General features: G+C 64.9%; 1 protein-coding gene across 3 annotated transcripts in view; it reads left to right on the top strand.

Annotated features, from left to right (window-relative positions):
- Window positions 1-13465, top strand: part of NOTCH1 (notch receptor 1) — a 46805-nt gene that overhangs the window by 1139 nt on the left and 32201 nt on the right. For 2 of the 3 annotated variants that reach the window (XR_012332771.1, XM_073806833.1), the window contains exons 1-2: window positions 316-499; window positions 855-936. Coding sequence is in view for 2 of the 3 variants with exons in the window: in XM_073806833.1 (XP_073662934.1) it covers window positions 331-499; window positions 855-936 (251 nt within the window). In the remaining variant the exon portion in view is untranslated. Of the gene's footprint in view, window positions 1-315; window positions 500-854; window positions 937-13465 lie in introns of those variants that run through there. The other variant, XM_033859099.2, reaches the window with a different exon arrangement.

Here is a 13465-nt window from a genome sequence, read left to right as displayed (position 1 = left end):
AGTTGGAGGGAGCATTAGCTCCCCGGTTCCTGAAGTTAGGGTTCGGTGTCACACCCCGCCCCGGCCCCCGTGGGGGGCTTCATTACGTAGCCCTGGGAAGAGGAAGAGGCGGGAGCTTGACTGGTTGACCCCTTCCAGGGAATGGGGTCGAGTTCCTTCCAAATGGAGCATCTTCATCCCCCTCCCCTGGGGCTCTGTGTGTGTGGGGGGGGCTGCCACTGAAGATGCCCGCCCTGGGGAGCTGGTATTGGGTGTCGGTGGAGGCGTGGAGGCGCGGCCCGGTCCCTGGGGTGCAGTCCCGGTGCCCCAGGAGGCGGCCCTGGCGCGACAATGGGCCGCTCTGATTCCTCCGGCCGGCGCTTTGTTGGCGGGAGGGGCAGCGGGCCTTGCAGCTGTCGCATTTTCCCACGAGCGGAGGAGCTGAGTGTGGCCAGGGCTGCCCACCCCCCACTCAGCGCCGCCCCCTCGAAGAACTTGTTTGAACAGCAAGACAATCCTGGTGGTTGGATGGGGGCCTCAGCCCAGCCAGGGTCCCCAGTGAAGATGGGGTGGGGAGTGAGAACTTCGGGAGCGGGAGCGTGGCCCGGGGTCATCCCAGCTTTCCTCCACTGCTGTCCCCGAGGCGTCTCAGGCCACCCCGCCTCCACTTTGAGCATGACCTAGCCACCTGCCCCCCATCAATGGGCTCCCCCTCCCTCCATCGCTGACCCCAGAACTCTGGGCGGAATGTTAAATCCCCTTGGGGTTCACGCCAGGCTTCCTGGGGCCCCCAGCAACCGCATGACAGGAGGTGAGGGGTGGGCAGTGCCCCTTGGGGTGCTGGCCAGGCTGACGTCTCCCTTTGCCTCCCCCAGGCCTGCGATGTTCCCAGCCCAGCGAGACCTGCTTGAATGGCGGGAAGTGTGAAGTGTTCCCCAACGGCACCGAGGCCTGTGTGTGAGTATGCGCCCCTGCAGGGACCTGTTGCTTTGTTGGGAGCGGAGCCCCGGCCTCCTGCAGCGGGCCAGCAGGGACAGAACACTGGGCCATTGTCTTCTGGAGGCGGCCCAGAGGCTGGGCGCGGTCACGTGCTAGTTTTATTGGACAAAGTCTGGCAATTACCTAATCACCAGCAATTATGCTGCGTGTGGAGCTGGCCCGGCCCGTAGAGGCTGGAGCGCTCCCTTTTGGGCCACCTCAGGCTCCCGGGGAGCTAGGTGGGGATCGCTGGTACCCCATTTCTTTCCGGAGTCCCTGAGAAATAATTTGACCTGCCGGGGAGGCGCTGGAGCATCTGTAGAGAGGCCCAGCCCTCACCGCCCTGCCAACCGCCCTGCCAGCGGCGGGGGTACCTCTTCTGGGCAGGTGAGCGCCTCCTGGGCAGGTGACGCCTCAGCAAGAAACCGACAATGTCAAAGCCGAACCCACCTTCCCAGCCCTCTGCCTTCCCGGCCTCTTCTCTCTGGCCTCAGGTGGGGCTGGGGAAGGGAAGTTGGAACTCGTCTGGTTGGCTGTGCCCCCCTCCGTTGGGGGTGGGGGTGGGAGTGTCTGCCAGAAACTTGGTTTCTGTCCTGGCATCTGCAGCTCTGGCCTCCTAACCGGCTGGCCCTTCACCTTCCCAGCCTTGGGTCCTCAGCTGCGAACTGAGGTCTGTGGTCGGGTAATCTGGTTAGAATCTCCTGCCTGGCCGCCTGCCTCTGAGTACCAGTCAGCCTTAGGGAAGTTTTTCTGCTGTGGCTGATGCCCTTCAACTTGAGTTCGTCCCTGATGGGAATAATGAGGAGGTGCTTGCTGGCTGGAGAAACGCCCCCCTCCCCAGGCTGCCGAAGTGGCGCGCCCTCATTCCAACTGCTGAGGACCCATTCCCTTGACAACCCCCAGCCCGGGCTCGCTGCTGCCCAGCCAGTGGGCAAGCAGCCCCTCCTTCCACTGCCTCCTACCCTCCCCAGACTGAAGCCAATTAAGCAGGTCTGTGAGCAGTTTAATGGACAAAGTGCATTGTGTCTTTGTCAGACGCTAATGAATGCACACTACTTTTTTTTTTTTTTTTGCTTTTTGGGGGCCTTTTTCTCCTGCAGAAGCCTCACCGACGCTTGATGCCCTAAATCTTGTTTCCTTTCATTCAGAGACCGACAGCTGGGATTCAGTGGAAGTGCAGTGCCTATTGTTGGGGAGGTGGATTAATGCTGGGTGATTAATTATGCGTGGCTTCCCAGAATGCAGACTCCTTCCCTGCCGCCCCTCGAGCTCGAGCTCCTGTGTAGGGGCGGGGGGCAGCCTCCGCGTCTCTGCAGAGGGCTTTGGGAGGGTGGGGGGCAGTGCTGTGCTGAGGAAAGTGGGAGCAGTCTCTTCTTGTCTGATCGGGGAGCCCGGACAGCCCGGGGCCTCCCGGGGCCAAAGCTCCAGCCGAGTGTTGCCTGGGCAGGGAAGGGGGTGCCTTGGGGTACATGCTGCGGCGGCTTACTCGCTGGCCTCAGGGGATGGGGGTGTGCTCTCCCACTCTCCAAGCCTGGGCACTTTGGGAGTCCTGCCCCCCAAGACGGCCAGGGACCAGGGCTGTGGTACCGGCCTTTCTCCTCCCTTGGGCCCGGCGCCCCGCCCCCCCCTTGGCGGGAAGCCTGCCTGTCTGGCCTGGCACCCGGCCGGGCTCGGCACACAGAGACCCCATTGTGCACACCCCACAGAGCCACTTGGAAGATGAACGGAAGCGCCGTCCTCGGAGGCCGCACCACTGGGCATCCCGGGTGGGAGGCAAGGGTATCAGAGCTGCGACCGGCTGGCCAGTCCCGGCTCTGCAGAGGCATGGGTCCAGGCTCACTGGGCAGTTTGGGGGGCGCTGCGGCCACCCCGGGGCCTGTGCCTTCCCGCTCTTGCCCATCACCCACCGTTGCGCGGAGGCCCCGGGAGGTCTGCTCATGGGGGAGGCCCTGCTCTCCTAGCTGAGGGGGAGCCACTTTGTCTCCTCAGAGGTGTCCGGGTGCAGGCTTCTGGGGCCCTGCTGACCTGGCTGTGAGTTCCAGCTTGGCGGCATCCAGCAGGACCCTCAGAAAGTTCCTAGACTTTCTTGTTGACTTGCTGGCTCCCGCATGGCCAGGGCGTGGGAAACGGTGGTGTCATTGTGCCAGGCGCGTTAATAGCAGGTGACTCATCTGTTTCCACCCCAAAGAGAAGGAACCTTCCCCCGAAGCTGCCAGTCAGGTGTCTGCAGGGCTCAGGGTGGGAAAAAGAGGTTCGTGTTGGTGTGAAGGCCCTCCGGGAGGTCACAGAGAGCCCGTGCCCGGCTGGCCAGTGGCCGCGGCGGGAAGGCTGCGTGTCCCCACGGGCGGAGTGCTGTCTCTGGACGTTGGCTGTGTGTGGTGGCCCGGGGGCCGCCGGGGGAGGCTGGTGGCCCGGGGGGCAGGCTGAGGCGGGTCTTTGCGACCCCCTGTGCATCTCCAGCCTCCGTGCCGCCCCATCAGTGCTGAGGAGATACCGAAGTGGGCTCCCCCTCTTTCCTTTTGATTGGGGTGGCAGTGTGGGAAGGCCTCTGGGGGCTGCCATCTGTGGGGTGAGCGTGCGTTTTCCGTCTGAAAGGCTTGTTGGTGGGGGGGTGCTGCCCGGTGCTGGGCTGGGAGCTGAGGCCCCAGGATGGCTCAGATGCTCCCCCTGCCTGCGAGAAAGTCAGAATTTTACCGGGACGTCTTCCAGGTGATTGCAGAAGTGGGGTGCACCGTCGTCGCACCCAGAGTACCTGGGAGGGAAGTCCGGCCAGCCAGCGTGTGGCGGCCCTCAGCTTTGGCCGATCCTGTATTTGAGGCCTGGCTTTGCCGCCCAGTGGCTTCGTGACCTCAGGTCATCGGGTCACCTGAATCCAGATCCCCCCCTCCCGCCCAGTCTGTCATTCAGGGCTGACCCACGATTGATCTCTCAGTGATGCATAAGGTTGCGTAAGAGGGGCACGCAGCAGGCACCGGGCCAGGGTCCGTTTCCTCCCTGTCTTCTCCTTTTGAGTTGATGCTGCTGGTTTCAGGATCCTCATTTGAGGGTGTTTAGTTGGCTAGCGAGTTAACTCAGAGAGCCCGAGAGGTGCGGCCTGCTGGGCGCGAGCGGCGTGCTGCCTGGGAGGCGCCGGCCAATGCGGAGACTTCCTCGCCCGCGATGGCTCCTATCAGCGTCTCTTCCTCGTTCGCTTCTGCGGTTCTGCGCGCCTGTCGCGTGCTGGGCTCTGTTCTGGACTTGGGCGCCGTGGGCTCAGGGCAGACACGGCCCCTTGCCCTCATGGAGTCCACTTTCCGGTGTGGGGGCAGGAGAGGCAGCGTGACACGTGACGTGTCAGGTGGAGGCGAGCACGGTGGGTGGGGCTCGGAGCAACCCCGTAACCGTGGGATCAGGCATGTAACGGAGCACAGAGCAGGTGGCCCTCGGCCCCAGCATCACACAGTGCAGAGTGGAGCCCAGCCCTAGCTCTTTCTCCAGAGCGTGTGTTCCTAACCACTGCCGCATCCTGCCTGCACTGCCCCGGGCCCTCGCTGGCCCTTCTGTGAGGAAGCAGGGCGGGGACGGCAACTTCCCTTAAAAGAGGAGGTTCAGAGGGTCGGGTGGAAGTGACTCGGCTGCCCGGCTGCAGAGGGATGGAACGTTCTGCGTCTCTGTCACCTGGTCCGTCTGTTTCCAGTGAGTCACCTGCGAGCCTTGGGCGAGGCGTGGGGTGGGGGTGGGGGGAACAGGTTAATTCTCATCCTCGCTCCTAGGCTGAGAGCAAACAAGGTCTGTACAGGACTTCCTCTGTTTATGCAGAGCCCGGGCTCCAAGGACGCAGGGTTAGAAAAACACACGGTAAACGCACAGCGTCAGCTAGAAAGCTTCACCTCCTGCCTCTGACCGCACAGGGACATCCAGGGACACGCGATCTCTGCAGGAAGGTGCCTTCTGGGGCCTGGCCCTGCCTCTGTACAGCAGCCAACGTTTTTCCCGTTGAGAAAATAATAGTGACGTGTTTTAACAAAGAGAAAAAAGGAAAACTGTGCCCTCGGCTGGAAGAGAGTGGGGCAGGGCAGATAGCTGATGGAGAAGCTCTTCATCAGGACCGCTGAGTGGGGTCTGGCTGGCGGGGGGCGTGGGCTGCGTGCTGGGACCCCGGGAAGCTGGAGTGGAGGGCCGGGGGGGCAGGTCCGGAGGGCGTCACGGCTCCACTCCCCGAGTGCTGGGTGGCGGTCCGAAGGTCCCAGGAGAGCTGGGACTGGCTGTCTTCCTCATTGACTGTGACCCTGATGGGTGGCCATGGCTGTCGCTGGCAGGTGGGGCCCACTGGGCAGTGCCGGGCTGGGCTGAGGGGCTGCACCCTCCTGGGGTGGGGAGGGCGCCTTTCCTGCTTCGTACCTTGTCTATAAATAGTGAAAGGATGTGGCTCTGCAGAGCTGATGAGCGCCCTGATCGCTTTCCTCAAGAATGTAATGATGAGGCCTCCACACACAGGCAGCTGCTTTTATCCGGCCTCAGAAAACCCCCGGCAGACTTTTCCTCTCCAGGCTCGTGCCCCCTTGGGGTGGTGGCCAGCTCTGCTTTTCTCTAAACCCCCAGTTTCCCCAGGTGGGGAAAGCTGAGGCTGAGAGATGAAGAGGCTGGGAAAGGGGGTGGGGATGTGAGGCCAGCTTGCATCAGCTTCTGCCTTCGTGTACGGGCATATCCAGAACTTTTCAGACTCTTTCCGGAGGCTTTAATGAGTGGCTGGCTCCGGGGCATCATGACTGTGGGTCAGGATGTGTTTGACGGTCCCGAAGCTCCCGGCGGGGCTGTCTCTGGTGGGCCCCGCCTCGTGCCCCGCCGCAGACGACCCAGCAGATACAGAGCCAGCTGGCTCTGGTTTGCTGTGCCCCTTCGGACTCGCGTCTCCTTTCTGGGCCCCAGGTTCCTCCTCTGCACGTGAGGGTGTGGGGTTAAGTGGCCGCTGGAGCTCCCTTCCAACTGCATCCCCGCAGGACCCTGGGATGTGCCTGTAGATGCCCGGATGGTGGCAGTGGGCAGCAGCGTGGTGGGAGAGAGGTGGAGAGGTGGCGTGGAGAGGTGCCCAGGAGTCAGACCTGGCTGTGCAGCTGGGCAGCTTCTGCCGGTCTGGGGCCAGCTCTGGGCTCTGGTGTCCTTACCGCCTGGCCCGCTGGGCTGGGGACACACCCACTAGAGAGGGAGCAGTGATTGACAGGTACTGCAGAGGAGGGGCTGGCGGGCAGAGGAAGGCCCTTTGCCAGAGTGGCTTCTGTTGGCTTCTCCCCCGGCATCTCCTTCCTCGAGGCCTTGCCACCCTCCCCGACTCTGCTCTCTGAGAGCACGGGGAGCTGACGACTAGATTGGGGGGATCGATATTTGCTTTTAGGTGGCCAGTTGCACACATCCTGAGTTTTATGATTTTAGCTGGTTAACGTGTGCATTTCAGTGGCGTTCAGTACATTCACAAGGTTGTGGACCCATCGCCCGTATCTCGTTCCAGAGCTTTTTCATCACCCGGCACAAAATCCCGTACCCATTAAACAGGCACTCGCCCTTCTCCTCCCCGCCAGCCCCTGGCGAGCACTCGTCTGCTGCCTGTCTCTGGCGTTACCCGTTCTGGGCGTTTCACACGCGTGGAACCGTGCCTCTCCTCTCTCTTACCCGTCTTCGTTCACTCAGTGTGCATGTCCATGCCTCGCTCCTCTGGGCGCTGGACTTGACCTGCCTGAGACTGTCAGGGACTGGCTGGCGGTGGCACCAGCATCCTAGTCCGTATGTGGGCTTGGACAGAAGTCCAGAGGGGGTGGGTGTTGGGGGTGGTGGACGTGCGGGAGGCTTCTTGGAGGAGTCGGTGCTCATTTCCGTGCCTGTGTGGCCGCCGCCTGGCAGCCGCGGAGCCCCTCGAGTGGGGCCCGGCACGTATTGGGTGTATTCGTTAGGATGGCCCAGCGTGCCCGCGGTGCCAGCCTGCTCAGGGCTCCACGTCAGCTTGCGGCCTCGGCTTCTGCCCCTGGGCCTTGGCTGGCGCCGGCTGAGCGCCAGCGGGCGCAGAGGAGGGGCACCCGGGCTCCAGGGCCAGCGCCCCACCTGCCCGGCGTCAGTGTCAGGAATGCGAGGGGAAAGCGGACTTTTATTGAGCACTTACTAGGTGCTGGGGCTGGGGCTGGGCGGGCAAGGCAGACGCAGGCCCGGCCTGTGCGGAGAAGGGGGCTCGTTGTTTCGGAGCCAGACTTCCGGGCAGACGCCTTAACTGCCTGTGGTGCGAGGCCAGTGCTGTGGGCACAGCCCACCCGGGTGCCCCAGGCCTGCCGCGGCCTTGGAGTGAGCCCACCGCGGAGACAGCGGGCAGATGGGCTGGGACAGGTCAGCAGGCAGTGCAGCCGCAGGCAGGAGAAGCAGCTAGGGGCAGCGGCGGGCAGTAAGGCTTTGGATGTGAGACCCTCGGCCCCTGCCCACGTCATCTGCCTGCTTCCCGGCCTCTCCCTGGGGTGGGAGCACATCCTTTCCTCAGGGTCAGCTCAGAGTTACTGCGTGTACCCCAGCAGGAGGCACTCAGCCTTGTGTGAGAGGAGAGAGGGCCAGGGGTCTGGCCCTTCGCTCTTAGCCACAGATGGGTCCCCTCCAAGTGGCCCTCGGGGCTCAGGGAGGCTCCGTGTTTCCTCCAGGGCACCAGAGGGGCCCGCAGGCCCTTGAGAAAGTGGCCCTCCTACGGTGTTAGCATCATCCCAGTGGGGAGGGTCGAGCTGGTCCCCGCGTCACGGGTGGGGGTAGCTCTCTGTGCATCTCTGGGACGCATGGAGCTACGGGAACAGGGTTTCACCACTGAGTGGTCCCTTCTTCTGAGGCTCTCCTCCCGCCCCGCACCCTCTGCCCCTGCGATGGGAGCATTCTGGGAAAGGGGGCCCTCGACCTCGCCGTCCACTCCCCCAGGCTTGGGGGCAGGGGTCATCATCCCGTCGTCCACACTGTGGAGTGTATGAGGTCAAGCACTGCCTGCTCCCCGCTCCCTTCCTGACACCGAGCTGCTGCCTTGAGTGGGCACCCATCAGGTGGGGTGTGGACACCTCCAGAGGGCCCGGCCTCTCCTTCCAGGCAGCGCGCCCCACTCTGCGGCTCAGGCCTCCCGGGACCCCCTGCCACGTGCTGCACTGGGGGGTCTTGGGCTCTCCTGGGCTGGGGCTGGGGGCCGTCTTCGGAGGTCTGACCTGGAGCCTCTCTCCGCCTGAGCAATGGCGGCGGCCCTCTGGGGCCCTCACGGTTTCCTGGAAGGAGTGCCCGGGGTCCTGGCTCCCAGCGAGCCTCGATGGGGGCGGGGGATGCCCTGGGGAGGCCTCACCTCCAACGCCTACACGGCGGTTCCCAGCCCTGAGAGTCGCTCGGGCGGGCCGCCAGCCCCCGCCAGCCTTCACCTGGGAGTCGTTGCGGGGCGGGTGCCGGGCGCACAGAGCCCACTCCCACCCCACGGCTGCCCGGGGACAGGTGGGTGCCGGGTGGGAGCCGCTTTCAGCGGCAGTAGGCCAGGCCCAGGCCCAGCTCTGTTGTCGGGACTTTCGCCAAAGAAACGGCCGCATTGTGACCCTGCCGCGCGCAGCCTGGCCTGGCTCCGTGAGGTGGGAGCCTCGTCCCCGCCCGTCCCGCCTGCTCCGTCTGTCACCGGGCTGGGTGTCAGTCGTGTGTCTCTGAAGGGCTTGAATTGGTTGCTCTTCTCAGCTGGGTAAACGGTCCCTCGTCCCTCTGTTGACACTGTGATTTGCTGAACAAACTCTCGCCGCACAGGTGGCACGAAAGGCCAGCCTCACCCAGCCCAGCCGAGGGCTCGTGCAGGCGGGTCCCGCGTCGTCACATGGACCTTAGTGTGAGGGCGGTGGGCCTGGGAGAGGGGCTGAGGGTCTGATACACGCTGGATGGGGGACAGACAGCTGGAGGCTGGGAAGAGCCCCGGCTCTGGGCCTGGTGCCAAGGTGCCGCTCGGGCCCGGGGCCGTCCCCTTCTCCGGGGATCCCTCCCGGCCTCCCGCCTCCTTCACCCCAAGATCATGGGCCAGCACGCGTCACAGCCGAGGGCGGCCCCTCTGCCGAGCCCCGGGGAGGCCCCCGGCCCCGTTTCAGCATCGGCCAGCCTGCTGGGCCCCAGAAGCTGCCGGGAGGTCGTGGCGCTGCCCTGGACCCTGGCCGCCCCGGCAGATCGTCGAGGGCCCACGGGGAACGCGTGTGCGAGGAGGTGGGCGGCAGCCTCTGGGAAGATCTGTCAGCACCCCAGCAGCAGGGCCTGGGGCACGGGGACCTGCCTCCCACCATTTCCTCTCTGTTTCGGTTGTTGATAAGCGGAAACTGCACGGTTACTGGAAATGAGAGGTTTGGGGGAGAAGCCAGAGTTTTGAGTATGCGTGTTTTTCCCTGAGAGCTTTTCAGTAAGAGCGATGCTGAGCTAAAGGCCGGGCTAAGGCGGGGACAGGCGGGGGCCTGGCCACACTTCCGCCCCTTGGGGCCTCCGTCTCCCGTCCATCCAGAGGGCTGGGGGAGGTGACTACCTCTGGGCCTTCTGGGTCAGCCGAGGGTCTCATTACCCCGCTCCCCAGGCCGGTACCGGCTCCTAGGGGGCGGCCCCAAAGGGCGGGGCTCCCCTCACTTCCTCCTCCGGGGTCAGGATGTCTGGCAGGGCTGTGTGTCCCGGCACCCACCATGGCAGGGGCCCAGGTCATGGTGGCCTCCCCCCGGGTGGTCCAGGGCCCAGGGCACTTGGGTCCAAGTGCCTCCAGCATGGGCACTCGGCAGGTATGTGGTGTGCGCGCCTGGTTGAGGGCTGGAGCCGTGGGCGCGGAGCAGGGAGTGGAGGCAGGTGGGCAGATCCAGGTTTCGGGAAGGCCCGGCTTGCAAGACGCAGGGAGGCTCGGTCTGAGCCGGTTGCCCAGCACTGGGCTTCCCCCGTCCCAGCACGCTGCTCCCGCCTGGCCGGGCTGGGATGGTGCGGCCACGTCCGTAGCGCGGCCTGTGCTGGGCTGTGTGACCTTGGGCTGCTCACTCACCTCTCTGAGCCCCCCTATGAGAAGTATCACAGGTCGGCCCCACGTGGTGGCCCCGTGGATCGATCCCAATGGGACGCGTCAGCGTAGCTTTACTCCACCCTGGAGCTCGTTCCTAACACTCCGAGGCCTCGTCCAGAAAGTTCTCCTGGAGACTAGCCGAGCTCAGGATTTGGGCAGAAGGTCATGCCCCGCCCAAGAACCTACTGCTTTCCCCACAGGGAAGAGCCCCCCAGACGGCCCTAGACCCATACCAACTGGCCCAGGATGCCCGGGTGGCCCCAGGGCATGACAGTGCAGGCCTGTCCCACGCAGGCCTGGGTGCAGCTGGCAGGATTCTATCTTCTGGTGTTTCCTGGGCCCCCCAGTGCCTTGGGGACTGTGCTGGGCCTGGGGTGAGAGCAAGGGCTATAAGTGGATGGCCAGGGGTACCATGGGCCCGTGTGCAAGCCTGGGGAGGGGGCACAGGAGCCTGGGGGGCACGGGAGCCTGGTGGTCTGCCTTGGGTGGGGTGGGTGGCGGTGGGCAGGTGGCCTGCCTGAGCTGGGAGGAGGGTCCAGAGAGAGGGGCGCTGGTGGTGGGCCCTGGGATCCCACGGAAGCCTGCGCCCTGTGCTGCGGCTCAGTCAGGGGCCGGCTCTCCTTCGGCCTGGCCTGGGGATGGCTGGCTGTGGCCTCCGTCCCCTCCGTCCCCAGAGCCAGACAGGACAGGAAGGAAGGCCACGCAGGCACTGTGGGTGAGGGTGGTGACAGGTGTCCGGTACTGGTGGGGCCCTCCTGCTGCCTGGAAGGGGTGCGGGGAGCTGGGGCCCAGAGCGGTCCCACCCACTGGCTGGGAGCTCCCCAATTCCCAGGCTTCTCACCCAGACATCCCCCCCCAATCTGGGGTTTTGAGTTTCAGCTGATCTTGTGGGGTTGTAAGAATGCATTGTCTGCTCCGGCCCTCCCGGTCTGGGGAGAGCAGGCGGTCAGGCAAGAAATCCAGGCTGCTGGGGGCAGGGGGCGGGGGACAGCTGGGGCGCAGGGGACCCACACATTCCTTCCCTGCCCAGGGAGCTCCTTCTGGCCCTTTAGCTGCCTCTAGGGGGGCGGCTGTGCTCTGACTGCGCCCTGGTGGCCGGCGTCGGGCCACCCTTGGGGGCAGGAGAGGTTAAGAGCTGAATTCAAATCCAGGTGGTGCCGTGGGCATAACCTGGCTGAGCCCTGCTTTGCTCATCTGTAAAATGGGCCCGGTGTGTCCTTGCAGGGCTGTTTCAAAAGTAAGATGAGATACAGCTGGCAGAGTCCAAGTAGGTCCGGGAGTGCGGGGGGGTGCTGTCCACAGTGTCTTCATTCTGGGACCCATGTCAGGGGGTCCTTGGTGTCCTCCCCCTGCATTCTCGACCAGACGCTGGACACAAGCGGGGCTGCCCCCCGCGTCTGCCCTGGTCAGTGGGAGAGGACAGGAGCGCCGCCGGGCCACCCTTCCCTCTTCCCGAACCTCTGGGACGGCATCTGCTCCTGAGAGCAGAGGCGGGAAGTTGCAGAATGGTTTCTGGCTTTGGTGCGGAGCTCGGTCTGCAGTTGCTGACTTAATTCATCGCGTTTTGGATTAAGCCCTCCCCGTGGCGCCAGGCTGCGCGCGCGTCCACCCCTTCATTGCATCCGAGCGTCTGGGGACGCAGGTCTGGCTCCGTCCTGCTTGGGAGCGGAGGCCCCCGGCAGCTGTGGGGATCCCTGGCAGTAGGGGCGGCAGGCTCGTCCACGTGGGTCTCGGGGCCGTTGGGGTGAGCCCAGGGAAGGACGCCCATTCCAGCCTTTCTCCGGCTTCAGGCTCCATCTTTTGGGGGTGGTTGGTAAATTCCCCCAGCAGAGTGTGGGCGTGGGGGGCAGCAAGCTTTTCTCACACCCAGCAGCCCCCGGGGCTCTCTCGGGACAGCCCGTTCCCGGGACACCCTGGCCCCGTTGGCTGTGCCTTTTACAGTGTCTGGGGTGGGGGGGGGCTGGCCAAGCAGCGGCCGTCCCTGCCCCATGGGTGGGTCTGGGTTGCCTCTGCCCGCTGCAGCTGGGCCATCTCCGGGAAGCCGCTAGACCTCTGCACCGGCCCTTCCGTCCCTTCAGACGGGCAAGCCACTTCCCACGTCAAGGGTGGGGCAGCTCTGAGCGCCGCGGGGGGCCCTGAGCCACGGGCGGGCATTGTTTTCCCTGCAGTGGGAAAGGTGGCTTCCGTCCCACACACAAAGGGTTTCCCCGTGCTCCAGCACTTCCTATTTCCAGCATATTTTAAACCATCCAGAGATGCAACTTGGGAGAAAGATTCTAGACAAAGAGCGGAGAGTGCTGGGAGCAGCTGCGGGGGCCCAGTGCGCTCCACACCCCGCCCTACCCCGGGGCCAGGTCTCCTCCTCGGCTGCTGCTGCCACTCCGGGCTGGGGACCACTGTTGTTCGGGGTTGGGGTCTGTCTGCACCAGACCTGGCTGGTCCCTTTCCAGGGTCCCCCATCCCTCTGCAGCCCTGACTGCCCTTCTCCTCCTTCCCGACGCCCTGGGAGCCAGGGCAGGGACCCCCCCACCCCCCGCCCCGCCACCGCCCCACGCAGCTCTGAGCTGCCCCAGCCCAGCGCCTGCACAGGCTGGAGGGAGACCACAGCTCTGCCAGCTCTGGTGGGCCCCCCTGCAGTCACTTCCTGGGGCAGTGGGGCGGCAGGTCGGGCAAGGGGGCAGCAGTCCCACACTGTAGCCTCCAGACGCATGGAGGGCCGACCACGCTCCGGGCTGACCCGGCACACCCCACCTGACCCGTGCCCTGATGCAGGAGGGGGCAGAGATGAGGGGAGTGCAGAGGGCCATCTTCCAGGGACCCGGCACACCCCACCTGACGCGTGCCCTGATGCAGAAGGGGGCAGAGATGAGGGGAGTGCAGAGGGCCATCTTCCAGGGACCCGGCACACCCCACCTGAGCCGTGCCCTGATGCAGAAGGGGGCAGAGATGAGGGGAGTGCAGAGGGCCATCTTCCAGGGACCCGGCACACCCCACCTGAGCCGTGCCCTGATGCAGAAGGGGGCAGAGATGAGGGCAGTGCAGAGGGCCATCTTCCAGGTGGCCCTCGGGCACAGCAGAGTCACAGCTGGGACCCAGCCTGCCCCTCAGACCGGTATCTGGACAGAGGACCCTGCAGGCTTGAGAGAAACCTGGGGACGTTGCCTGCTGTGGCTCTTCGTCCTGGGGGCTTTGGGGAGCTGAGGGCAAGGGGCCGTCGGAGTCACTGGGCGCCCTCGCACCCTGGCTCTCATGTCTCCCCGGGGGGCTCTGTTCCCCGGAGCTGAGCTGTCCTGGCTCTTCCCAGTGAGGAAGGACCCCAGGACCCCGGGTGGGCGCAGTGGGGGTGGCCAGCAGGTGTCACCGAGCACGCACCCACACCTGCCGTGAGCACGTCATCCATTAGCAGCTGGTGCCTCCTGGAAGGTGTGACCCCTCAACTGGGATATGGGGGGCCTTGGACTGGCCTCTGCCCAAAGGAGC

The sequence above is a fragment of the Tursiops truncatus genome, chromosome 6, assembly GCF_011762595.2.
Source record: "Tursiops truncatus isolate mTurTru1 chromosome 6, mTurTru1.mat.Y, whole genome shotgun sequence".
NCBI lineage: Eukaryota > Metazoa > Chordata > Mammalia > Artiodactyla > Delphinidae > Tursiops > Tursiops truncatus.
This window is presented reverse-complemented; position numbering and strand designations above follow the sequence as displayed.